This window comes from Poecilia reticulata, chromosome 22 (genome assembly GCF_904066995.2).
Source record: "Poecilia reticulata chromosome 22, P_reticulata-male-v2, whole genome shotgun sequence".
NCBI classification, from domain to species: domain Eukaryota; kingdom Metazoa; phylum Chordata; class Actinopteri; order Cyprinodontiformes; family Poeciliidae; genus Poecilia; species Poecilia reticulata.
The window spans coordinates 22,082,878-22,110,673 of record NC_088851.1 but is presented as its reverse complement, the minus strand read 5'-3'; the positions used below and the strand labels follow the sequence as shown (position 1 = coordinate 22,110,673).

The following is a 27,796-nucleotide window of genomic DNA, read 5'->3' as shown; positions in this document are numbered from 1 at the left end:
GGCTTAGCGCTGTCAATCAATGTCCCATACTCACTGCTAAATAGACTAATGGTGGAGAAATAACTATAACAGGAAAACCGCCGTTTTTCCGCCGTCATCGTTAGCTATGCTAACTAGCATTAGAAAGACAAGATCGGCTGACGTAAGACCCGCCTCCTGGCTCTGATTGGCTGTTTCTAGTAAGCACTGAGAGGACTGGGAGAAGGCAATTAGCCTTTATTTTATTTGTACTTATTTTTTTACTTATTTTTTACAAATGTTGCTTACTGCATTTTTAATGTAAATTGGCGAAGAAGCAAACTGACAAAATTCCTTCTTAAAACAGAACTTTTACGTCTATACCCCAGTTTGCCACCAGGTGGAGCTGTGGGCTGAGATAACTTGTTTTCGTTATCTTGTACCTCCTATTCCTCAGGGTAATAATCAGACTGGAAAAAGCTCTTCAGATGGATTTGATCACTGAGTGTTTGAGTCGATGTTCCATCAGAGGTTTTTATGTTCCGCAGGAAGCTGAAAACAGGAATTCCTCTTGCAAACAAACTAACGAGGAAGTGCAGAGTCTTGTTAAAGGCCAGAACAATAGAGCAGAGAGCAGACTGCAGGGAGTGCAGAGATGCTGAGGGAAATGCGGACACATCTGCAGGAGCTTCAAACCCTGCAGCGATCAGACAAGCTGAGACAAGAAGCTGCTCTGCGCTCTCAACTCTTCCATAAACTGCAAAGAAAGAATTTGCTCTGCATGCATTTTCTCCTTAATATAATGGTGTTACTGTTACTTTAAGAAGGATGTGGATATGTTATCAATTTCAACAGTACAGATAAATTTAATTTATAAATTTGTTAAAGAAATTCCCACATTTTTTCCCGCTCACGATTACTCAACATTTTGCTTGTTTAAACCTCAAATGTTAGGCGAACTCCAGACATTTACAGTTTATTCGTTCAAGGAAGATTAGAAAACCCGCCACATAGAGGATGTTTGACAAAGGTATGAAATTATTTGTGAAAAGATTAAAGATGTAGAACTGTACCCAAAAAATGACAATAACTCACAACATGCATTTCTCTAGGAAAATGTTCCCAGATTTTCACATTTCCTGTCAGAACTGAACATTTTAATGGTGAAACAAGAACAAAAACTCAGCCCAGTCATATTAAAGTGTTTATTTTGAGAAGTTGACCACTGTGATGCACCTTCTGAGGCAACAGTAGAAAAATAGATTCAGTGAAACTAAATGCAACTTATTAATCTACAAACAAGGTATCCAACGATAGCATACAAGTACAATGTACCTGTTACAATTCAACACATATCCATCTGATGGTTGATTTTTTTTTCATTAATTTTCTTTTTAAAAAGCTGCTAAATAACACTGTACACAAAACGAGCTACATGGGTTTTCAAATTACTATCTGATGCATGCTGGTAAGCTGGTAGAAAAGAGCTTGCATAGACATCAAAGTCACTCCTCCAATCAAAGGCACTGACTCCTCTACAGCGCAGAGCAAAACAACGACCGGGACTCAGTGGAACACTGGCCTGGAAAAATAATTATTAAAAGCTACCAAACATGAAGACGGGGAAGAATCCGGAGTTTTGCATTTTTTCCCCATGAAGCAACTTGCTGAAAAAAAAAAAAAAGAAAGAAAAAGAAAATACTTTTCTGCTTGGCAACTCTATCAATGCAAAGCAGAGAGGAAACATCCTCACATCATCTACAGCTAAAAAAGAAATGTTCTTAATGCATAACATTTATGAAAAACGTCCTTAAACACAATCTTTTTGTTTTATATCACACATTCTCAGTGAGAGTTTCATGACAAAGACGAGCACACAGTGTTGTTCACTACAGTAAAAACACACAGACCTTCAACAACCACCAAAATGTGACAAACTATAAGAAAAAAACACAAGCGATCTGAATGTTTTGGACTCAAATCAATATATACACAATTCCTCGTTGGAGACCTGAGCCAGCACGGGCCGACTTTGCGTTACCGTCGGTTACATTTCAGTTTGAGATGCAGGTTTTTTTTTTTGTTTGTCATCTTTCTGTAAGAAACGAGAAGTTCGGAGCTACAGCTGCAGCCCGTCTCCAACTACATATTTAACAGTTATCAACACTGCATGTGCATCCAGCGCTAATGAGGTTTGCAAAAGTCCTGGTATATACATGTGGACTTTTCTTTTTATGAAATGTGAAAGGAAAATGCAGAAATGAATAAATCAAACCTAGAGAGTCAAAGTGAAACAACGGAAATGTTTTTATGTGAATAAATGCCGTTTGAAGCGCTTGTTAAGGCTTTAAATGTGGTTACTTGATGCTAAACAACACATTGGACTCTGATCTGTAGCACAGAGATTTCAAAACATCTGACTTGCTTCTGATTAGCTAAAGGGTTCCAATCAGCCTCTCTGATTGGCTGAAGAGTTCCAACAAGCCTCTCTGATTGGCTGAAGGTTCCGACAGTTTTGTTTGCTGCAAAACGATCATCATAGTACGCAGATGTTCCCTTCTTCACTTTTATCACTTCTAATCATTTCTAATGAGCTACACTCCAAAAACACAAAATATTACAAAGTATTTTTTATCTAGGGCATCTTCATATGATTGAAAAAAGACTTAGAAATAACTTTTTAGCAAGATATAGTTATTGAGTAGCTCAATACTTTTAATTTGAATGAATGAGTTACATTTAATTTCCCTTTTTGCATCAATGAAGTATTTTTAAATTGAATCAAAAGAACTAATTTCAACGGCAGATTAATTTTTTTATTTTCTTTTGAATAAATAAATAATTCAGCATGACGCATAATGTCATCATTTTTGTAATATGTTTAAAAAGGAGTGAGTGGTAGTATAAACTTATCAAAAATTTCACTTGTTTCACTTAAAACATTGGAAAAATGTCGTTAGTTACATAATCTCTCAATGGATCTAGTACTTTTTTTAATGGATATTAATAAATTAGATCAAACTAAGCTCATATATCTTGCCTAAAAGTTATTTGTAAGTTAGTTTTTGTCTTATTTCAAGTGTACTAAGATATTTGCGGTAAAAACTAGACCAAAAATTACTTGGTGAGATGTTGTGTTTTTGCAGTGTACTTCCCGTCAGAGATGAACGGGGTGAGGACGTGTCGTCAGAAATGCTACATGAAGAAACGGAGAACCCAGCAGAGCGGATCTATCTTCTAACTCTACGGTTTTGTTGCATCACTTCCTCCGAGTCCGTGTGCTGCTGTTACTCGTTACATAACTCAGATTAAATGTTTCTGCCGATCGGAGCGTCTCCTGCAGACCTCCAGCAGATCAAAGTTGAGAGGATGTTTGCGGAAATCCTCTAACGGGAGCAGAGCGGCTTCCTGTTTAAACTCTGACTGTGTGATGAGAGCGCAGCGCTGTAGAGGTAGGACAGAAGACACCGGCAGCTGCAGCGAGAGCTGGGCGATTAATTAACTAAGGTTTTCAAGATTAATTTTTTTTAAATCAATTTTTATTACCAATGCACTTGTTGGATTTCCACAGTTTAGATGTCAGCGCGCCCAAGGCCGCCATCTTGTTTGACGAGCGTGTTTTACAGCTCGACAGAAAATGTTTGTTTTGAAATAAGTGGTTTTCATATCAGGACTCTGAGTTATAGTATCAGGCTCAAACTACAAGAATGTTTGACTTATTATAAGATTACAGTCACGATATTAGCAGAAAAACATCTTAAAATTGTTTTAATTAGAAAACCAGTTCATTTTGTGTAGTTCTCTCTTTGAAATAGACTCTTACTTAAAACTTACCAATACTGCCAATTACCTAGTAATTTTGGTTTAGTATCTAGAATAAACATCTTATTACACTTGAAATAATAAAAATAACTTACAAGTAACTTTTCAGCAAGATATAGCAGCTTGTTTTAAGTCAATACTTCCTTAGAAGTGACAAAAAAGTTCTAGTTCCACTGGCAGATTATTTGACTTATATCATGGGAAAATTGTTTAATAATCTGTCAGTACTTTTATAGTACTTTTAAAATCAATATTAAGTAATAATCAACTTAAAACAAGCACCTACATCTTGCTGAAAACTCACATTTAAGTTGATTTTGTATAATTTTAAGTGAACTAAGATATTTGCACTAGAAACTACTTGGTAAGATTAATTTTTGCAGTGTTGGTGTCACAGATAATAGAAACAATCTTCACCATCAAACTGTTATCAGTAGCAGGACTTTGAAACGATTTTGTATTTTGAAAAAAGAACACAAACTAAGCTAGTCAAGATTTTCTCTCATTTAAAGGAACGTTTTGTAATTTTAAGATAGTTTTTCTGCCGATATTGTTACTATTTTCTCATAATAAAAATAATCATAGCCTGAAATATTGAAATAAATCATTTTGAAAATATTTATTTTGCTTTTAGAAGTGTAGGCAAGTAAACTAAACTTCCTTAAAATCGGATATGAAAAATAATTGCCCAACGCTAGCTACAACCCTTTTCTGACTCTTGTACTCTCACACACACACACACACACACACACGCACGCACGCACGCACGCACGCACGCACACACACTTAGTGCTCATCGCATTTTTCCCTTTTCCCAACTCAACCCCGCCTCCTGAACTGGGGTTAAAGTGCAGATTTCTTATAGGGGTAGTCCGGTTTGCTGGGCGATCTGCGGTCTCTGAGGAGTTCTTCGCCTATACTGTTCCTGTGAGACTGCTGGAGCGGAACCGGACCAGACGGGTCTCCGCCCAGAATCATCTCCTCTGGAGCGTCTCTGGGTCTGTCCTCGTAGCCGTCCATGTTCCCGCTGGGGGAGCGTAGGTGACCCAAACCGTGGGTGAGGTCCGTCTCGTTCGGTCGCCCCTTCGGGAACTGACCTGTCCTCGGCGGCGGTCCGGACGGACTGGAGAGGACGCCGTCGTGTCTCTGGGATTTTAAGCTGAGGACGTCCAGTCGCAGCGGGTCCGGGGCGGGCCGTCCCTGCAGGTGGCCGTGGCTCTGGCAGTCAGAAACGTAAGGAGGGGGGTAGGAGCCGGACTGCGTGCAGCTGTGGCTGTAGAGGTCCGGTCCTGCAAAAGCGGGCAGAGGGTGGGCGGAGGTCGGGGTCGCGGGTCTGCAGGAGAAGTCGTACAGGTCGGGGAACTCCGCTTGGGCCTCCACCTTGGGTTCTGGAGCGTGCCTCTTGCAGGAGTGGCCGTGTCCAGGGCCGTAACCGTGGCTGAAGCGCGCAGCAGAGCAGGGCAGGTGGTGGCCTGAAGGGCCCATGGGGCTGTGAGGGCCTTCGCCGTCCATGTCGGCCATGTGCTGCTCCCTCAGAGACATGACCGAGACGCCGAGCGCGATGTCCGGCATGAACTCCCTCATCACAGGCTCCGCCCCCATCTGATCAGGAAGCAGACACAACATGAACGGGTCAGAGGAAACTCCTCAACTGGAGCACGAGATGCAAAAACAAGGCGCTTCACGTTAGGACAGAAACGATTAACTGGATTCATCAATGATTGATCAATTAATGAAACAACGGTCAACTAATATAGTCATTGATTAAAGGAAGAATACAGATTTTAAACAAAGGCCATTAATTAAAACTGTAAAAAATATCTAAATTTTGCCTTTAAGATATATAAAAGAAAAAAAAAATACTTCATGTTCTACCCAAAACTAGGTCTGAAACAATTAATCGATTATTGAAATAATCATCAGCTAATTTAGAAATCAATCAATTAACTGGAGGATAGAACTAAAGTGATAAATGAAAAATCTGCAGAATGTGCCCATTTTTGTATTTGATTAATCGATTAATCGTCAGAATAAGTTATTACTGTTAGTTGGAGCTTTATTTCACGCCACACTTACCGCCTGCTGGTCTGACAGCAGAGGTCGGCCCATAGCCTGGGGGTTGGTGCAGTCTGGAGGCTGGCATCTGGGCGCCGAGGAGTACTCCGAACCGCCATGTTTGGAAGCAGCGTGGCGCTGGATCAGGGTTCGGTTGCAGGGGTAGGAGAAGGAGCGGGTTGGGGTTGGCATGGGAACCCGAGGTCGCCAGCCCCCTTTGAGCTGGGCATGGCTGGGCGTGGCGGGAGGGTGGTAGGGAGGAGGCGGAGGAGGCAGCGGAGGGTGGAAGCCTGCCACTCCTTCCAGGTCCGTTATCATGCTGTCCATAGCCGGACTGCTGTTGACGCGGCAACGGCCCACTTGACGCAGGGCCAGAATCGGACTCTCGTCTCCAAAACGCTCATCTGGGAAGAACTTGGATGGGTTCTGAAAGCAAAAGAAAGCAAACAAGATCAGGGCTGACACAGTTAATCAGATTAATCGTTATTGATTATTGAGATAATAATCAACTAATTTGGTAATCAATTAATCGGTAATTGGAGCATATAGATTCTAAAAACACAACAGAGAGAAGTAATTAAGCCAAAACGGTACAAACAAATATATACATCTTGCATTTAAGATTTTAAAAAACTGCCTGTAAATATGTTTTAAACAGTAAAAAGGTTTTTTTTGTTGCATATGCAGCTAAAATGATCAAACATAAACTAAAGGAATGCCACGTTTTTGCATTTTAGGCAATAAAATATTTATTTTCTTACAAAAGAAATTATATTATTTCCATGTTATATGTATTTTTACTATTGTATAAAATGAGCTGAAATAAAAAATATGCAAACTATGCCAATATTGTGAATTCAATTACTCGATTAATCGTCAGAATAATAGATGAGTAAAATAATCGTTTCTTGCAGGAGAGAAACATTTTCTTAAAGAGGCGGTATTACATATTTTTAGAAGCTCCTACTCTTTGACAACAATACTTCTCCATTTTGTAGTTTTGAACTGTTCTTAGGAGTATTGGACTGAGAAGTAGGTCCTATAATGAGCACTGCAGACATGCAGTTCCACCAGGTGTTTGCCAATTGCTGCTGGCTAGTCTGAAGGAGCTGAGTGGGCGAGTTCCTCTCTAAGGCTGAAACCAAATGGTTGCCATGGGAGACTGAAGGATTTCTCAAACACTACATATACGTTTTTGATGAGGGAATAACATTATAAGATTATGTAAAGGTCAAAGGAGTTGATTTTACACGATACCGCCCCTTTAAAGCGATATGATCCTCCTCTTTACCTGCAGCAGCTCCGTGGCTCCATCTGCAAGGCCGAACTCCCTCAGCACCCTCAGCTGCAGCTCGTAGCTGACCGTGGCTCCCTCGCCACAGTTCAGGGCGTAGGCTCGCTGGACCTGCTCCGTGTGCCTCAGCTCATGCAGCCTGCGGATCATATCCTTCACCACAGTCAGTGGAGGCACTGGAAGAAGCACAGAGCAGCGATTCCAACAATGAACCTGCTACTTTTCTACCTGATGTTCGTTCATTTATTTATTATCTCATTCTGTCATTCGTTGCTCTACCTGGTATTTCATTGGCCACGACAGAGGGAGCCGTGCTGGAGCTGCCCGCCATTTGCTGGTGGTTGATCATGTGACAGCACTGAGGCACGGCGTTGTTCACCATGTAGAGTGTGTCTGGGACGTTGGACATCCGCACCAGTCTCAGACGCACCAAGTCCGTCTGCTCCACCATCATCTCATCAAGCACAGACTGAAGTCATGTAAAAAAAATACATGAAAGAGAAAATAAATGATTAATCGTAGTAATCGTGATTAATCGTTTACTAAATTGGCTGATAATTATTTATTAGAGTATAGCGACTCGAAGAAAGGCCAAAGGCTGAAAGAACAACACACTCAGCAGTAATTAAACCAAAACTGTACAAAAATACAAACATTTTGCATTTAAGAAAAAAAAAACCTTCTTATGTTCTACCCAGAACTCCTCAAGTGGGATAGTTTTAGCTTCTCCTGGTTCAAAAGGTATATAAAAAAAATAAAAATAAATCTCTTTCTTACATGTTGATGTTAGGAGTATTTTTAGTTACAGATGCATCCTTTGCTACAAATGCTTTCACTATTTTAAAAAGGAAACATTTGTTTATTTGCATCTTCTAATCTAATTAATAGATTAATCTTCGGAATCACTGATTACTAAAAATAATTGTTAGTTGCAGCCCTGAAAATAACAGAGTCAAGGACGGGTTGTCTGCCTGATCTGTTCCACCTGACTGGCAGCTCTCTTAATAACGCCTCTCACTGCTCTGCAGACATGTCCATTAATATTCATAGACCCGGGAAGGCCGACAGGTTGTAATGAAAATTTCCAAATGGACCCAAAAAAAATAAAAAATGAATTTCCATCCTGATAATGAGACTCTTGGTGAAAACCAAACCCCACAGCGCTGAGGAAAAGTCTTTGCCAGTCTCACCTTGGCTTCCTCCACATACGGAGAGAAGAGGCGCGGACGGACGTAGATCCCTGCATTCTTCTGCCGCAGCCAGGCGTTGGCCTTGCCCCCCTCAGCCATGGGCAGCATGTCTGACGGAGGGGTGCTGATCAAACCCCTCTTCAGCTGTGAACAGAGATAAACCGGTGAAGCTCACAGTGTTTAAGGGTGATCTATTATGCTTCCTTGAACAGGTAAGGACAGATTTTTTTTTTTTTGCACAAAATCATTCTTACACAATGAGATTTTAGTCAGCTTGTTCTATTTTTAGTTTTAGAGCCTCTTGTCCCTTTAAATCCAAATAAGCTGCTCAAGTTTATTACACTCATGTAAAAATGGCTCGAAACAGATGCAAAATTATACAACCCTATATCTTTAAAAAGCAGAAGTGGAGCCTCCTGCACAACCAACAAGATGTAGCAAGTGGTTTATGGATGGTAAGTCAACAACAAGACACTTCTCTCTTCCAGCAGCCATTGTACAGCACAACCAGCTGACCAAACGTGCTAGAGCTCTGCTTTGGGTTGCTAGGCAACAGGCTGGGCATTGCTGAGGTTGCTAGGTGACTGGTAGAGTGCCTGCTGATTTGTGACTCAACAATCAGAAGGTTTTTGAAACAGCTCTTTGTTCATACACCAAACAACATCAACTTATTGCCAAAAAACGAGTATTTTAAACCTTTAGCATGTTTTTAGAATTAGTAGAAACCCACATGGAAGTATGAAAACATTCAAAATTTGAGTTTTGCTTAATAAGGTCCCATTTAAAATGCTAACAAAAGTAGAGGAGGAGTACTGACGGCGTCGGCGAGGACGTCGCTGTTGGGAGGCAGGATGTGCTCCGTCCGAATGAAGGGCAGGAGAGGAGAAAGGATCTCCCTCAGCTCCTCCACGTCCAGGTCTCGCCTCTTCACGCCTCTCTTGTTGACGCTGTGGGCTGTGCCGCTCAGCAGGTTGGGCTCTGGGTTAGCAAAGACAGAAATAATCAGCTGAATTCATACAAAAACACATTAATATGTAGGGCTGAAAATATTAAATCGGATTAACCGTGATTAATCGACTTGAAATAATCGTCAACTAATTGGTAAGTCCTCAGGTGGCGGGTTTAGCTTCATCTGGTTGAAATTTACTAAAGAAATGTTTTATTTTTTTCATTTTAGGCAATAAAATCTTAATTTTCTTATTTCACAAAGGAATTGAATAATTTATTTGCATCTTTTAGTGTATTTTAATACTTCATAAAAAGTGGCTAAATGAAAATTTTGTAGATTTTTATTATTTGATTGACTAAAGTGATCGTTAGCTACAGCTCTATAAATATGGTTACTTATTTAGCTAAAACTATGATTTTAATGCCACAGAGTTTATAAGCTACTAATTTAGTGAAACATCTCCGTAAATCTGGCCTCTCCTGCAGCATGCGTCATGTTCCTGGAGTCACTTGGAGCATTAACCCGACAGCATCTCATTTATCATTTGAATAGAGCACAGTGACAAAGTCAATGAAAATTAGGCCACTTTATGTTGACTCAATTTCTGAGGTTAAGCCTTTTTTCAACTCTTAAGTGTATTTTTTGGGTCTTTGGTAAGTGAGCAATTTTCTCAGAGCAATTAGGGGGGAAGCTGAGAGGGTAATTATAGAGTGTATTATCTTACCCCTGTCTGCCATCCTCTTAATCAGCTGCTGCTCGCCCCACTTTACGACATACTTCAGAATGTCCTGTTCACTCGCCTGGGAGGAAAACCAAGGAGAGGAAGGAGAAGAAAGATAGGATGGAGGGGAAGAAAAGGACACAGGTGAGAGAGGATAGGGATAAAACATGAAGAAACGGAGGAAAGGACACAGAGAAGGGAGGAAGGATATAAGAAAGCGAGGAAAGGATATAAGAAAGGAGAGAGGATATAAGGAAGGGAGCAAAAGATGTAAGAAAGCGAGGAAAAAATGTAAGGGGGGAAAGGATGTAGGAAAGGTTACAGAGGAGGGAAAAATATGTAGGAGAAAAGGAAAGAGACAAAATAAGAATAAAACCATGTTGTATTCTGTGAACTGGTAAAATCGTTTAAAATGAGGAACTATGAGTCCCAGTTGAGCTCCAGCCTGGTTGGTTGCATCACAACAAGTTTCCTCAACCATCTGGTCAAGAGTAAAACTTGTTTTGATGCCTTCATGATGCGGATTCAGAGCTCGAAAGCCTCCGACACGTTGGACGCATTAAGAGTCTCATCGTCTGAATAACAGCAGAGCACAGAAACAAGCTGAAAGGTGTGGACGTTTACCTGCAGGTAGTCGGACTGAATGGCGTTGAGGAGGTGCTCTTTGCCGAGCTCGTATAGGACGTCAGAGGTCACCACCTGGCTGAACTCCTCACACAGGAAGTGCATGGCCTGCCTGTGGACCCACTTGGAGCCGTACGGCTGGGAGCTCCACTTCAGGATGGGGACCAGAGAGTCCAGGGACAAACTTTCCACAACGATGTCCTCGCACCCTGACAGAGGAAAGAAGCAGTTTATATGCCGATATTCAGTCCAAAGACTCGGGGCGCTAAGGCAGACATTCATCCAGCTGGCCGCCATTTTCTAACAATTTTGAGTTAGAAAATGTTTAAAGTTGACAGGAAATTTGAAAATATCACTTTATAGTTATGCATTATTGGAAGACTGTTAGATTAATACTTAAACACAAACTATAAAGTCTTAAAAAAGGCAATGATTAAAGAAACTAGAATAAATAAGCAATGCTTGGCCTGGTGGGGGCACAAGAAAAGCCTGGTGGCCCGCCAGGCTTATAATACAGTAAACTGATTACTAAATTAATAAGGATTTTAGGAGTAACTGATTAGGACTGCATAGTGGCGCAGTTGGTAGAGCTGTTGCCTTGCAGCAAGACAGTTCTGGGTTAGATTCCCGGCCCCGGTCTTTCTGCATGGGGTTTGCATGTTCTCCCTGTGAATGCGTGGGTTTTCTCCGGGTACTCCGGTTTCCTCTCACAGTCCAAAAACATGACTGTCAGGTTAATTGGCCTCTCCAAATTTTCCCTAGGTGTGAGTGTGTGTGTGCATGGTTGTTTGTTCTGTTTGTCTCTGTGTTGTCCTGCGACAGACTGGCGACCTGTCCAGGGTGACCCCGCCTCTCGCACGGAACGTTAGCTGGAGATCAGCACCAGCAACCCTCCCGACGTCCCGATTTTTTACTTAAGTCTTTATTTATACATATATTGTAAGATGCAAATAAACAGATAATTTAATTAATTTTTAAAATCAGTAATAAAAAGCATTTTATTGACTAAAATGCAATAACACAGCATTCCTTTAATATACGCTAGTAAAGATTGACTCTGCAGCTAAAAATACTTCGACCATTACTGTGCTCAGCCCTTTCTGCTTGACTTAAAATAAATACAGTAAGGTTGATCCGTTGATGATTTTGGATTACTATTTAATAACTGAATAGCAAAAGGTGCTTAAAAGGAGATTTTTTGTACAGAAGAATTTAAGACCAGTTGAAGCTAAAATTATGTCAACCTGGGGAGCTTTGAGTTGCAGATGCTTTATTTTTTTGCACCTTGTAAGCAATATATATATTAAAAAAATATTTTTTTAAATCTTAACTACTGCTCTGAATATGTTATTCTTTTAGTAAATTGGCTTAGAGACGCTATATTCCATGATTAACCGATTGCTAAATTAGTTTACGATCACTTCAACAATCGATTAATCACGATTACTCCGATTAATCGTTTCAACCGTACAGTCCATTCTGCACCGCTGCCAGACCATCAGCAGGTTTGATTATTTTTCACTAACCCATGGAGCCTCTCTCTAGTAGCGCCACATCTCTCCATGCTGCGTTTCCTAAATCAGAGCGCATACCAGAGCAGCAGGCAGCGGCTTTACCCTGCAACACACCAGCCCACAGAAACGCTTTGATACCTTGATGTGTTTCAGTCTCAAGCTGCCTTCCTCTCACCGTGTTAAATAAACACAGCCGCCCCCAGCACACAAACACACCAAGCAACTGTGGACACACGTGTGTACATAAATCAAAACTGCATTAAAAGCCACAGAAGGCCGAGGGAATTATGTACACGCCGCTCACAGCACTGGAGGAAGAAAAGCTAAACAATAAAACAAACTGCGCTCTGCAGATTCAGCCAGCGCCGGCTCCAGCAGTAAATCTAAGAGGGATCCATTTAGACAGAATCAGACGTCCATTTAGATTAGGCGCATCTATGCCAACACAGAAAAGAGTGCTTTCAAATAGCTTGTTTAACACATCGGATTGGACGTCCAAAAGCTGCTCCTCACTAAAATAGAAACCTGGAAAGTTTTAGATTGCAGCGGGTCTCGTCTTTTATCTCTTTTATGGGGCAGCAGCATCTTTCCTCAGGGACCATCTTATCTTAAAACAGAAAATTTAAGCTGCTCTTCCGGCCCCAAACCACTGCTTTGAAGACGCAGCCTGGGAAACCGGCTGCTATACGTTGGAGCGGAAACCCAGTGACGCTCTGAGTCTAACTGCAGGTTCAGCAAAGGCAGCGTAATGATCAGAACCAGGACTATTAACCAGGACTATTAGATACGTCACAAGAAGATATTTACCTAAACTATATATAAAATCAAGCTAAATTTGACATTTTAGAATAGTTAGGATTACTAAAATGATCCCTATTTGGCAAAAAAATAAACTAGACGTGAGGGCTGGACAATAAATCAATAATATATATTGTGATAGAGAGTAAAACACAGATAATATGTGGAAGAAGAAAAAATAAACTGGAAACAACCAATTAGAACCCGGACGCATCTTAGTGCCGTCAATCTTGCCCTCTGCTACGCTTCAGCTAGCATAGACTGTTGTGATGCTTAAACTAGTTAGCATAGCCACCGACTATGGCAGATAAAGCCATTTTCTCTAACGGTCAGTTGTTTCTCTGCCTTTAGCACATTTAGCAGCGAGTGTATGAGGTTTATTGTAGGAATACGCGATATAAACTGTATACAGTGGAAATGATAGAAATTAGGCCTATGATTGAGGTCTGCCATCTACCGGCTAACCGCGGTAATGCTTGTTGATGACGTAACGGCCGGCATCAAAACAGAGCAAGCAGGAAGCAGCGCGGCTGAGAGCGGAAGGGAAGAGCTTGTTAAAAGTGCAAAAACATCAGTTATCTGGACCTGGTTCAGGTTCAACCTCCCGTGGTCTTATCATGATGCTCAGGAGGAGCGCGGCAGATGTCACGGTCAGCCAACAGAGAGGAGAGGGGTAAAAGCTCATGTAGGATTGATGAGACCCCTGCTGGAAAAAGCTTGTTGAGTCCATTGGATCCCGTTTTTTACCCTTCCCGCCGTCTTAGTGCGATGCTCAGGAGAAGGCAGATGTCACGGTTGGACAGCGGGGAAGCGCCATGGGGCTGAGTGATGGTCTTTCCGAAACCACAAAAAGAAAACCTCGTAAAAACGCATGGTGCGACTCCGCTGGACCGAGCATAGAGTAAAAAAACTTGTGGGGTTTAAATGACTTCATCTCTTAAGACCACAGGAAGGTTCAAGACTAAAACCGGGAGCAGAAAAATTTAATCTGTAAAGTGTGTGGAAGTTAGAAAATGCAAGTAATTTGTCCAGGTTTTTCTTAAAATTAGATTTTTCTAAAGGAAGACCTGGTAATGATAGGGAGCAGCATAAAGCAAAACAGTTAAAAACATTAAATATAAATAACATGTTTATAAGGAGTATTTAATGAGTGTTAAGTTTTAACACAAATACACTCCACTTAGTTTTTTTGTTTTTATTGCAAGTTTTATACAAATCATATAGTGATGTATATCGTTACCGCCACCCATCACAATATATATCGCGATATAAATTTCATGCCATATCACTCATCTTTAGCTTAAGACCCGCCTCCTATTTCTGATTGGTTGTTTTTGAAATGGAGTGGCACATTTCCTCAGACGGATATAGTAGCTCATGGATGAGATCAATGTTTTCACAGATTATCTATCTCATGTTATTCCGTCACAACATTTTTAACAAAAATCTAAAAAAAACATATTCTTAATAAAAGATGCAGCTTTAAAGTCCATCTCCTGAAAGCAAAGACACGTGCCTCCACCTCGGGCAGCAGCAGACGGTTCCCCATGTGGGACAAGACAGCAGCTGGTTCTGCTCTGTAGGTCCATTAGAACCCACATTCCCGTCCTGGCTTTTAAAGCGCAGCACTTTTATTATGAGCAGGAGATTAGACTCAGTCTTATATCTAACACTAAGCTTCCCCTTTTCTCTCCACGGGGGAGAACGCCTCCTTTACAGAGCTTAGCCGGCCGACAGCAGGTTCAGATGTTTTCATCTGAAGCCGTTTCCTGGAGCGCAGTCCCAAAAGTAAAACATCACATGCGCTCTGCAGTCTAAACAAGTCTGCTTGGAAATCATGTTGGATGATTGCTGAGGTGCTGCGGCTTTAATTAACAGTCACAACACAGAGCAGACAAAGTGTAGAGCAGGGAGGGAGGCTGGTTTCCATCCAGAAGCTCAGTGGCGTACTTTAAAATTAACACAGCTTTTAATTCAAGTAAAATTGTAATCCTAAATGCATGGGAATTAATATGGACAATCAAAGCCTTGGTGAAGCAGAGCTTCATATTGTCAAAGAGAAACGATAATGAGTTCATTATCGTTTCTCATCTAATCTGTGAAAGATTAGAGGGTTTTCTCCCCGACACGAGCCTCTCTGCTGCCTCCTGAAGGAACCTGGGAGTCGCTGGTGTTTGACGGACCTCATAATTAACCAACGTACGGCAGGATGATTTGTCATTTAAGCAGGGTTCGCATACTTCTCCCACTGTAAAATTCAAGAGCTTTTCAAGGCAAGTTTGAAAACTTAAGAGTTTAGAGATAAAATAATACAAATGGACCAAAAAACTGTTTCAATTCACTATTATATGATATAATTTATGTGTTTTCAATATCTTGTGAATAGTATTACAGCAGGAATAAAGTAAATCACCGAGCAACTAGGAATAATAAATATTTAATACCCTGAAATAGGGTTGGGCAATAAATCAATAATATATATGACAATACGCTTGTGATCAATATCAGTAGATAAAACATCTGGTAGAAAATTCAATATTTAACAGATAGAACATGGGAGATGTAGACAGAGGAAAGACTTTAGATGCTCAACCTCTTACAGTAAGCTAAAATGGTTAGTGGAATTAACTGCCTCACTCTTTGGTTACCTAGCAACTCTCTCAGTCTTTGGTTACCTAGCAACTCTCTTTACTCAGTAACAACCTGTTGATTAACTTCCGCAGCAGCAGTTTGAGGTTATTCCCATTGTGTCTCATAACCGCATAAAAATAAACAAAATGAAGTGAAAAATGTGGATAAAGCAGGAAACAAGTTTGGGATTATTTCAGATATTTAAAACTAAAAAAACAAGTCGATCATTATCAATATAATCTGATATGAAACACTTATATCTTTACAGGTTTTTCAGCCACATCGTCCAGCCTCTCACTGAAACAATTCAAACAAATTGTGTTAAGGCAAATTACCTTCCTGCTCAAATTAAGATATTTAAGCACAGTAAATAAAAGGTGTGGGCTGCACAGTGGTGCAGTTGGTAGAGCTGTTGCCTTGCAGCAAGAAGGTTCTGCGTTAGATTCCCGGCCCCAGTCTTTCAGCATGGAGTTTGCATGTTCTCCCTGTGCATGCGTAGGTTTTCTCCGGGTACTCCGGTTTCCTCCCACAGTCCAAAAACATGACTGTCAGGTTAATTGGCCTCTCCAAATTGCCCCTAGGTGTGAGTGTGTCTCTGTGTTGCCCTGCGACAGACTGGCGACCTGTTCAGGGTGACCCCGCCTCTCGCCCAGAACGTTAGCTGGAGAGGTACCAGCAACCCTCCCGACCCCTCTGAGGGACAAGGGTGAAAGAAAATGGATGGATGGATGGATGGATGGATGGATGAATAAAAGGTAAAAAAAAAAAAAAAATCTCTAAAAAAATTTTTTTCATTTTTTCTGCCATTTAGCAAACAGAAATTATTTTTGCTTATTCTAACTAACCTAAAACAAAAAGTTTATTCTGATTTAACTTCAAAAAGTGAGAAAAAAAATGATTGCATATGAAAATATTTGGTTTCAACTGTAAAAAACATTTTCCGAATTTAGGTTTTAAATCAAATAATACAAAACTTTGCAGTTTGCACTTTCCAAAAACCTTGGAAACAAGTGATTAAAATTCAAGCATTTTCAATTATTTCCAGCACCTGCATGAACGGTCATTAAGGTTTACAGCGTTGCAGAGTGAGCTCAGAAAGACGGCAGCCGGTCGCATTCGGTGATGTGTGCAGAACAGAGTGGATCACCGGTTGAGCAACCACATTGACCAGCAGGGTGACACCCTATTATTTACTGCAATACGCCTTTCAGACAGGCGAGTTTGAGTTATTTACATCACTTTTAACCCTTTGAAAGGATTTCCAACATCTGTTCCTGCGAGATGTCTCGTGTTCCTCCTCAAAGCAGATGTTTTGCCGTTTCTTTTAAGCCAAAAGAGTCGCATATTTCTACTCAGTCAGATTGCATCATCGCTGAGAAGGATGAAGTATCTTTATAAGTAAACGAGTCGGCTTTATGGATTAGCGTGCAACTTTGCATGAACAGATGCTAAACCCATCAAACTACGTCTGCTGAATCTAATTAAAGCCACAAGGAACATCTGCAGAGAGTCCATGAAGCCAGAACAAACTGTTAGATGCATTTTTAATACGGTAAATAAATCTGAATAAATATTATTGGGTTTTCTGTGAATTACATAGCAAAAGGTGGTAAAATATGCTAAAAATCATTTCACACATTTAAAATGAAAACTAAATGTTTGCACAGATGGGTTATTATTATTTTTGTTTAATGTTTTGGAAGGAAAATATCGCTGTGATAAGAAGCGCTGTCATAAGAACAAGCTGATGTTTTCAAAGTCCAAATATTGATCATGTAGCTGGAATTGCTACTTTTTTGTTACATCTATATATGAAGTAATATTTCAAAATACGACCCAGTGCAGTTATTTTGTGTCGTCTGTGGAGTTTTTACACGTTTTAAAGATTTTCTACTTTCCCCAGAATTCCAGAGTTCTCTGTCATTTATATCGACTTTAAATATAAGAAGCTGATGTTGAATTTATGCCAGAAATGTTTTTACAAAAGAGACGTTTTAAATGTGAAACATGTAAAAATGGTAGCAAAGGAAGAAACAAAAGGAAAGATGTGTACCTGGGAAAGAAGGAAGGAAGCAAGTAACTAGGAAAGAAGGAAGGAAGGAGATGTTTAACTAGGAAACAAAGAATGAAAATATAGAACTAGGATAGGAAGGAAGGGAGGGAGGAACAAACAAAAGGAGGAAGGAAAAAAGGAAGGAGTTTGGATTTAAGGAAGGAATAAAAGGAAGAATGGTTACAGTTTTTCCCCATTAACTACCATTTTTATTCGTTTCAGATGACGAAAATGTCTTCTCATTTTCAGTTTCAATTATTCCGTTCGTTCTAGTCAACTATAATAACCTTGGTTGAAACTTTATACGACGCAACTTTTTGTTAGCTTAACTCAATTTTATTTAGTTTTTAGTGTGTGTTTGCTAGTTCTTATAGGTTGAATGTTGTTAATTTTAACAGAAGATACAATTTTCCAAAAATTTATTGAACTGTTGTTGAACAACCAACGGACTGGTGTTTTCTTTCAGCTTTTGCTGTCGCCGTTTTGCGGACTAGCGTAAATGCCGGCAGGAGGAATAATGGAGGACCATAATTTGCTAACAGCTGACGTAAACTGCTTGTGTGAGGGAAATAATAAACAAAAAATCAATTACAGAACAGTTAAAAAGGCTAATAAATAGATTCATAAACACAAAAATAAAGGGTATTATATCTAATTTTATAAATGCATGATATAGTTGTAGTTAGTTAACCTTGGTAGAAACGGCATAAACAGAGGCGGAGCGCGTTAAAACAGCTGGTTCAAGTCAGAGCAGGACGCCAACCTTTAGCGTGTAAAACAGTGTGGGGAGTCAAGGCGATGTGTAATCTCAGTGGAGATAAAACTGTGATAAAGTTTTGACGGAAGCTCTAAACACAACGGCATCACTTTCCATCCGTCTTTGCCAGACTTTTCTTCTTCACCATAGTCTTTTCTTCCCAAACAGCAAGTTGGTACACTACCGCCACCAGCTGGTCAGTCTGTGTAACCTTTGAATCAGTTGATCTTGGTTTGTCTTCATCTACCATTGCCTCATATTTAGATCCTCCCCGTTGCTCAAAATAATGTTTTTTATAGATTTAGTTTACAATGACAAACAAAAATCATGCGCTTGCCTAGATCTGAAAATGACCTAGCCTTGACATTTACTGTGGCACACATTGTGTTTGTGGTGGTCAAGCACGGTGGGATGGGTTTGAGATCCCTGGTTTTCTCATGGGTAAATCTTACAACTTTATTTGTGCTCTGTCCACAATTTATTTTGTTTGTTACTTTAATTAGTTCATGTCATTTTCATTTTATTGAATGATTTTATATTTATATTTATATTTATGGCATTAACTTAGCAAAATGTTAGCTGTTCCCACATCAATGTTCCAATGTTACACAAGAACAAGAAAATAAATGTTTGACTAAACAAGCAAAATTAACTTTCTCATGTATAGATACTGAAAAAAGTTCAAAAGAAATAATTATCATATTGTCAAACTATTTTGAATATAAACAATTGAAAGTATGCTATTTGCTGGTGGGATGATGTAACACCACCAGCAAAAGAAGATTCTGTGATGTCACAAGTGAGGCAGTGTCTGTGATGTCATAAACTACATATATATAGAACAGAATTCTGGATATTTTTCATTGCTATATCACTGACTAGTTCAGACATACGCAAAGCCTTTTCAAATCGACCGTTAGATAGATTTTGGAGAACGTATTGAGGAAAATGTCTCATCAAAACCCAAGAAGACACAGTGGAATGATGGGACCCCAGGTGAGAAGGGGCATCCATCGGAATGTCCAAGGCAGGTTCCCTCCTGTGCACCCGGATGGTTTGCACGAGGAAATCCAAAGGATGGGCTTTCTTTTAGAAATGGAGAGAGCCCAAAGATTTGAAGACAACCAAAGACTGGCCCAGCTGGAAGCAGAGCTGGAAGAAACGAAACTCCAATTAAAAAGGCAGAAAGCTCTCAAAGAAGTGTTCATCAACAAGGGCAAAGAGACCAAGAGGGAACTAGAAAGAATAGAGAAGCTTAGTGATCCAGCCGTTGTCAATGCTGCGAACCTTGCTTCCAAGGTGCACGACGATTTGAGACATAAGAACAAGAAGCAGCTCCAGCAAGACTTTGTAGAATTAAAGACGGCCCACCTCCTCAGCCAGGAAGCATTTACATCAGAAATCCAGGCTGAGAAAGACAAAAACAAAACCCTGCAAGACGAACTGGAAAAACTCCAGACTTCCCACGAGGAGCTTTGCTCCAAGTATGAAGCGTCTGAGAGATCCAACGTTGCTCTGGTGAGGCAGGAGGCCGAGATGCAAAAGTTTTGTGAAGTGAGGGTTAGTGAGCTACAACTGGTCCTTGACAATCTAAGAGCTGAAAAGGACGATATGTTTCAAATGATGTCGGAAGAGGTCACGTTCCTGCAAATCAGTGAAAACAGTTTACAGGCAGAATTGGACGAGGTGAAACATTCATATGAAGAACTCAGTCAGAAATATAAAAGAGATGTTTCTGGTCTGAAAGGCCAAATGGAAACATATGAGAAGGAGCTCCAGCGTGAAAGAGAAGCCAATTCAGATAGAGCAAAGAGATGTCACTTTGTTCTATCTGAATTGGCTTCTCTTGAGCAAGAACAAGAACTGAAATATAAAGCAGCGGCAAAAGAGCTCCAGACCCAGCAGCAGAAATTCAACGCGGTCACAAAAGATTTAAAAAGTGAAAATTCTTCACTTCAACAGCAGGTGGAAAAGCTTCAGATACAGATGATTCAGGAGAGAAAAACGCACATGGAGGAGATGGTGTTTCTAAACAACATGAAAGCCACCTTCCAAGAAAACACAGCAAGAGAGATGCAATTCATTCAGGAGAAGGAAAGGGATGCACAGACTAAGTTAGAAATGATGAAAGATATATACAAGGTGCTGCACTGCAGATATGACACCGATATTGCTGCACTGAGACAAGAACTAGAAAAATTCCAGCAAGTAAGTTGTGAGAAAAATAATTTGGAAGGAGCCTTTGACTATCTAGAGATTGGCACCTATATGAGAGATGAGAAGGAAGATCTCAAGCAAGGACCACCACAAGACTCCACAGATTTTCAAGAGATGGAGAACGAGAGCCAACCTCACCATGACGAAGATTTACATCAAGAGGTTTCTTCTGAGGAGGATCCCTTAGAAGGAACCTCATCAGGTTTTCCCAGGAATTTGGAATCCATAGAAATGATGGACTTTGACAACATGCAGGATGGTCAAAGAAAAAAACCAAAGCTTTCACTCTGGAAAAGAATGCAGAACTTCATGCATTTGAAGAAATCAAAAAAAGAAAAAGAGTGAACTAAAACCAAGAACTTCTCATTTTAACCATCCTGCAATGCGGCACGTCGTCATGAGGAAATTTAGAAAGGCCGGTTTTTTTCCTCCAATTAACCAACTACAAAAAAAGATCCCTTCCTAACCCAATTAAAAAAAAGATTCAAACTTTAAAATGAATTTGAAATAGAAAAAAAAGTGGGCAGCACGGAGGTGCAGTGGCTAGCACTGCAGCTGCACAGAGAGGATGTGTCACATCTTTGCTGTGTGGAGTTTGCATGTTCTCCCCGTCCCTGCGTGGGTTTTCTCCAGGAGCTCTGGTTTCCCCCCACAACCCCTAAAACATGTAGGTTAGGTCAATTGGTCAATGTAAATTTCCCCCTAAAAGAGTTTAAGAAACAGCAAGAATTGCTTTAAAATCACCTAAAAGTCATGTGGCATCAGCCCTACATCTAAGACTATTCCTCACCCACCCGTGACTGCTTCCTCTACATCAGCCCTGTTTCAGTGGTAGGTGGCGCAGAGCCTCAACAACATATAGCTCTATGCTTATAGCAACCTATTAAATTAAGAATTACAATTCTTCTTGTAATTGTAATGATTTCTGTTTATTTTCTCACTGTTCTTGTAGTTTTATGGTTTGTCCTTTATTTTACCTTCTCTACTCACTTTTTATGTTGCACTTGGACTTTTTTGTGGTGAAATGTAGCTCATTGTGCTGCGTTTAAATCCGGAATTTAAAAAAAGGTTGACAAAAAGATCATGCAGTGGCTTTTTTTTTTCCAGGGGGGCTGTGGATAGAGTGGTCGTCTTGCGATTAGAAGTGTGTAAGTTGGAGTTGAGCTTCCTCCTGCCACATGTCCAGGCCTCATGGACAAAAAAAAAAAAAATACAACTCTTTCTTAATCTCTCTCTCGTTCTCTCTTACTCTTAATACATAACTTACTTAATATACATAGACACATATACATACATAAATGCATACAAACATATACACACATACATATAAAAACATGCACACACACACATACAGACATGCACACACACATGCACACACATACACATCCCTTCCATAGGCTGCCACCTTAACGTGGTGGAGGGGTTTGAGTGTCCCAGTGATCCTAGGAGCTGTCAGGGGCTTCATGCCTCTGGTTGGGTCACCCAATGCAGACAGGTCCTAGGTGAGGAACCAGACCAAGTGCAGCCCAAAGACTCCTTATGATGAGTACCACCATTGGAAACAGAGTTCCCTCACCCGGACGCGGGTCACCGGGGCCCCACTCTGGAGCCAGGCCTGGATGTGGGGCACGCTGGCGAGCGCCTGGTGGCTGGGCTTTAAACCCACAGAGCCCAATCAGGCTAAATAATACATATTTAGTTCACGAAATAAATTTAACATTAAGCTAAATATTTATTTAACAAGCTTAACATTTAGTGACCGCTATATATTTGGCATTGAGCTAAATAATAAGCCTTGAGCAAAGCTGAATACTTAGCTCTGAGCTAAATATTTGGCTGACAAGGCAAACATTTATGTCTGAGCTAAATATTTAGTTCAGTTTAGAGTATTCACCTCCAAACTAGATATTTAGTTTGAAGCTAAATACTTTGTTGGTAAAGCAAATATTTAGCTTGCTAATTGAATATTTAGTTTGAAACGGTGACATTTTACATCAACAAATAACATGGAGAAAATATGGCTTAGAAAAATTGGTAACACTTTATTTGAAGGAATAAACATGACAAAAACATGTGTCATGTTAAAAACATGACACATGTCATGAGCATAAAGAAGTCTTTATGAATGTTTATGACAGTTGTCATTAAGTAATTTGGTAAATAATGACACTTCTAATGCAAACTTCCTCTAAAAGTTGCATTGAACGTCCATTAAAAATGCCAACTTTGCATTATTTTATCATTTATCAAAATCATGCAAAGTTGGCACTTTTAATTGACTTTTAAAGCGACTGCATTAAAAGTGTCATTATTTACTGAATGACACTTCATGACAAATGTCATAAACATTCATAAGGACTTCTTTATGTACATGACCGGTGTTATGTCATGTCTATGACATAACATAACACCTGTTATGTCATAAGACTGACATGACACATGAGTGTCATGTCAGTCTTATGCAAACCCCTTCAAATAAAGTGTTACCGAAAAATTAACCCCATTGTTTTCTGTGAACACAAATTATTGCTGTTTGACTGTAAGTTTAAAAATGGTGCCCAATAATTGTGACAAAGCAATGCTTCACAGTTTCTCTGAGCAGCTCTTCTGTTTCTTAAGCCAGTGTTTTTCAGCCTTTTTGGAGCAAAGGCACATTGTTTTAGTAGAAAAAAATCACGAGGCACACCACCAACAAAAAATGTAAACAAAGAGACTCTGTAGCCACCTATATTACATATCATTCTTATCGAAGTGTCTTGAATAGGAAATAAACACAAAACATTTTTTTTAATCATATTTTACATTTCTTATTTTAAATTGCACTTAACATGTTCTATTCAAAAACACACCTGAACAGCGTCACAACACTGTGGTGTGTGATGCATGAATGTACCGTATTTTCCGCACTATAAGGCGCACCTTCAATGAATGGCCTATTTTAAAACTTTTTTCATATATAAGGCGCACCTTCAATGAATGGCCTATTTTAAAACTTTTTTCCCATATAAGGCGCACCGCATTATAAGGCGCATAGAATAGACACAACAGTTTGGGTTTCCAATTTGTTCCGTACTCTATTATTAAACATCCACATTCGTAAAGAAGTGGTCCCCAGTACTTTATATAGTAGGCTGCCCCAGTCATTGTTTCACTCACGGTGTTGGTGTTGCAATATTGTGCCCAACTGCTTTCTGGGTAACACAGACCAACCGACACGCTGCCGCCGCAGTCTCTGTCTCTCTTCCCCGCCCCTCCGCCCCCCTGGCTTTAAATGTATTATCAAACTTTATTAAAAAACCAGCATTCTGACAACTATCCCAGCATGCACAGCGCACTTCTTCTACGGGGAAAATGAAGTCGGCGGCTGCTTACTGTAGTTGTTAGACCTGTTGTGGCTCAATATTGGTCCATATATAAGGCACACTGGATTATAAGGCGCACTGTCGGCTTTTGAGGAAATTGAAGGTTTATAGGTGCGCCTTATAGTGCGGAAAATACGGTAGTAACATTCATGCATCACTAATTCTCTTGTTTTAATGTAAAATGCTCTGTACCTACTGCCATCTAGTGGTAAGAAAATTACATGATTACGCCGCTTGTCACTACTACAGACGCTCAAAGATGGCATTAATTGCAGGTAATTAATTTGTTTTCAAAAACTATTTTAAGACCAATTACCGTATTTTCTGGATTATGAGCGCACCATACTATAAACCGCACCTTAAAATTTTTTGAACCCCCCGGAGACTTGCATCCGACGCACCGGGCTACAGGCCGCTGGTATTTCTGCCGCTCTCGGTTTCCCATAAGGACCCAGCAGAGGGCAGCAGAGGGCTGTGTCCCAATGACTGCTGGATACATTAAAGACGAAGTTCTCCGTCTCCAAATCCGGTTTTGTTCACGCCGAGTTTACATGCAGCAGCTTTATTTCCCTCCTGTACTGCCAGATCGATACTCAACTTAGAAGCTGCATCATATGAGTTTGAAAACATTTCTCCGTCGTGCCTGCTGCTAGCATGTGCTTGTTCTAAATTAAAATTAGCGCGTTCTTTGATTTCCAATTTTGACTTCCAATGATTCACTTCCTGCTAAAGAGCCTCCTGGTGGTTGAAGAAAAATCCACAGAAAAGCCGCATGTTCAAAGTGTAGGAAAAAAGTAGCAGCTTATAGTCCGTAAAATACGGTAGATGAAATTGGATAATTTCCATGGCACACCTGAGGATCACTCACGGTACGCTAGTGTGCCGCGGCACAGTGGTTGAAAAACACTGATCTAATGCATGTACCAGCTGTCCGCTCCCAGAAGCTGCTTGTTGCAATATGTTCCTGCCAGGCGCAGCACTAACACAGCCTAATATCTCACTTAATGATGCTGCGCAACCCACGTTTTAATCTGCACAGCCAGCGATGAAGCTTAGACACAACATGTAAAAAAAGGCTATGATTAACGTAGAAAAACAAATAGAATCGAGCCAGATGTGACAAAAACATCTCATGATGCAGCAGATGCTGTAATTAGGACGCAGTGAGCATGCAAATCGATTCAGGAACTCAAGCAAGGATGATTTATGTTATCGCACTCGAGTTGAGGGTTTATTTCAGCGGTAGTGACTGAACAGGAAGGAAGGAATTACTGAGGAATGAGACCAAACTAACAATTCACTGGGTTACACAACACAACACATCAGCAAATTTACAGATCATAAAAATTCTGGCTGCACTAAACCTCAAACTGGACAAAAACACCAGAAGAGAGGAAACAATAAAAGACAAAGAGACTGGTGTGTTTAAAAAGAGGAGGTAGATAAGTAAAAATCTAGCAGAGGAAGGAAGGAAAGGAAATAATTTGGAAGAGGTGAAGCTAAAAATGCCACTTGAGGATTTCTGTGTAGAACATATTTACAGATAAAGGTTGTTTTTTTATTTCCGATGCAAAATGTGTTTATTTTTTGTACAGTTTTGGCTTAATTACGTCTCTGAATATGTTGTTATTTCTGCAAATGGCATTTTTTTTGTCTGTAACTACACACTAGTTAATTATTAACCAATTACTAAATTAGCTGGTGATTATTTAAATGATCGATTAATCACAATTCATTGTTTCAGCTCCGGTTACTTTCAACCGTATTCTAGGTAAAACATATTTTACAGGCAAAGGTTATTTAAACTGTAAATATGTTGAGTATAATTTTGGCTTAGTTACTGTTGTTCGTTCAACAAATTGCCTTAAGATTAATCGATTACTAAATTAGATTATTTAAATTATTGATTAATCACCTCAGTCCCACACAGATCTCTGGTTACTTTCGCTGTTTCCGTGTGCAGATGGTTTCCTACCTTGAGCCAGCATGCTGAACTCCAGAAACAGTGCGATGTGGTAGAGCTCCATGGCCTCCTCCGTGCGCGTGCTCGCCCCCCTGCACCCTGAAACGAGGGCCTGCACCTCGCCCAAACTGCATGAAGACGGGCTGCCGCGCAGCACCAGCCCCAGGTCCACCACGTCCGTATACATGCAGTGCAGGATGACCTGCACGTATTTTCGTGGGATGATGGACTCGTCCAAAACTATCCTGGTGGGTGTCTGCAGCGTGCGCTCCGTCATTTCCTCCCCCGTGCGAATGCGCCTCTGCAAAAGGTTCCTGAAGAACGGCGAGCGCGCAGAGAGGATGGCCTTGTGGGCCCTGAGGTCCTCCTCTGGGGTCGCCCCGCCACCGCTTCCTGAGCCGCCCGTCGGCACCGCAGCAACCGCTCCTCTCTCGTTAGAGCCGTCGATCATCTCAGAGTCGGAGGAGAAGCTGAGCAGAGCGTCGTAGTAGCACATGTAGTCAAACAAGCCCTTCATGTCCGCTTCCAGGGAGTTGGGCGTACCGAACTCCTCGCTGAGCTGAACCAGCACGTCCACGTTCTGCAGCCGGCTGTCCTCGGCTCCGCCCACCCCGAACTCCCCCGTGTACAGGTAATGAAGGAGAGCGGAGAACATGGGCACATCGATGCCGGCCGTGTCGACGTCCATGAGGACCTCGGCGCCGTAACCGGGAGAAGAGGAGAGCAGGGTCTTGAAGAAGGGGCAGCGGGCGGCCAGGATGGCGCGGTGAGCCGGGAAGCAGGTTCCCTGGAAGATGAGATCCACGTCAGTGCAGTACTTGTGCTGATAGAGCGCGGCCAGGTCGCGCTGCAGGCTGGGGGCCTCGGAGCGGGCCAGGCTGGCCTGGAAGCTCAGCTCCTTGAGGGCAGCGGTTCCCTCGTACTCCTCCACCAGAGCGTTGGTATCGCGGACGTCCCAACCAGACAGGAGCTCCCGCATCTGCCGGGCGTGGTCCGCCGAGCGGCTGGACTTCCTCCTTTTGATGAACCGCCGTTTGAGCGTCGCCAGACCCAGGCTCTTCTTCTTCCTGTCCGCCGGTCGCTCATGGCCGTGCTCCAGGCTGTATAGCTTGGACTCCCAGCCATAACCCTGTTGGGAGTATGAAGACGTTCCTGGAATAAAAGCACAGGAAGAAATGAGAAAGGAGGATATGGTGCTTCGCTTTATTTTTAGGGGTGCGCTGATTGCAGTTTTCTTCCCGATTAACGATCTATAAAGCCTGATCTGCAGATTCTGACTTTGGCAGATAATCTTTTTGTCTGAAATGTTCCTCTACACAGTAGGAAAGTCACTCAGTTGGCAAAAGGGGGTGATTATTGTTAACAGCAAGCATGCAGACATGACCTGGTGGGTCAGTCAGTCAAGTCAGTTCACTCCAATCAAAATCCAGTTTGTTTATCTGGAAAGTCCAGTTCGTTAGGAGAGGTGTGAATACACAACTCTGATACGGACCAAAAAAGAAAACTGCCTAAAAACCTCTGTTAAAGTGAACTCTGATCCAATTTGAATGAATGTGAACGCCAAGCGGGCCAGAGACCGCTCCAAAAGCAGGAAGCGGACAATAGCGCAGGGCATTCTGCTTAAATGCAACCAAAACAAACGTACGAGTCTATTGCTAGCGGGAGAAATAGTTTGTGATCTTTTACCAAAGACTAAAAAGAATACTAAAATCTGACGTAACGAAATTTTTGTTTACATTTTACAAAAAAAGGACGTTGCACTCATTCCTTTTCACAGGTTTTTGTGACATTCCCTGTTGTGGTTCTTGGTGCAGCGCCCCCACATGTGAGGAGGGGAACAGGTTTTTTAAAAGGTTTGATTTGACAGTGAAATGAGAAAAGAAACCAC

General features: G+C 41.1%; 2 protein-coding genes across 2 annotated transcripts in view; one reads left to right on the top strand and one right to left on the bottom strand.

Moving 5' to 3' along the window:
* Window positions 1-1,149: 1,149 nt before the first annotated feature.
* Window positions 1,150-27,796, bottom strand: part of btbd7 (BTB (POZ) domain containing 7) — a 37,877-nt gene continuing 11,230 nt past the window's right edge. The window contains exons 3-11 of the mRNA XM_008400068.3: window positions 25,921-27,060; window positions 10,614-10,822; window positions 9,993-10,068; window positions 9,137-9,297; window positions 8,320-8,463; window positions 7,409-7,598; window positions 7,127-7,305; window positions 5,857-6,261; window positions 1,150-5,382 (exon numbers count right to left, since the gene is read on the bottom strand). Coding sequence (XP_008398290.2) covers window positions 4,624-5,382; window positions 5,857-6,261; window positions 7,127-7,305; window positions 7,409-7,598; window positions 8,320-8,463; window positions 9,137-9,297; window positions 9,993-10,068; window positions 10,614-10,822; window positions 25,921-27,060 — 3,263 coding nt within the window. The 3' untranslated portion in view covers window positions 1,150-4,623. The remainder of the gene's footprint in view (window positions 5,383-5,856; window positions 6,262-7,126; window positions 7,306-7,408; window positions 7,599-8,319; window positions 8,464-9,136; window positions 9,298-9,992; window positions 10,069-10,613; window positions 10,823-25,920; window positions 27,061-27,796) is intronic.
* On the top strand, window positions 19,101-25,998 carry LOC103461524 (uncharacterized). The gene is made up of 2 exons (XM_081603125.1): window positions 19,101-21,414; window positions 25,909-25,998. Exon 1 carries the CDS (start codon window positions 19,315-19,317, stop codon window positions 20,926-20,928), a length of 1,614 nt encoding a protein of 537 aa, XP_081459251.1. The 5' UTR covers window positions 19,101-19,314; the 3' UTR covers window positions 20,929-21,414; window positions 25,909-25,998.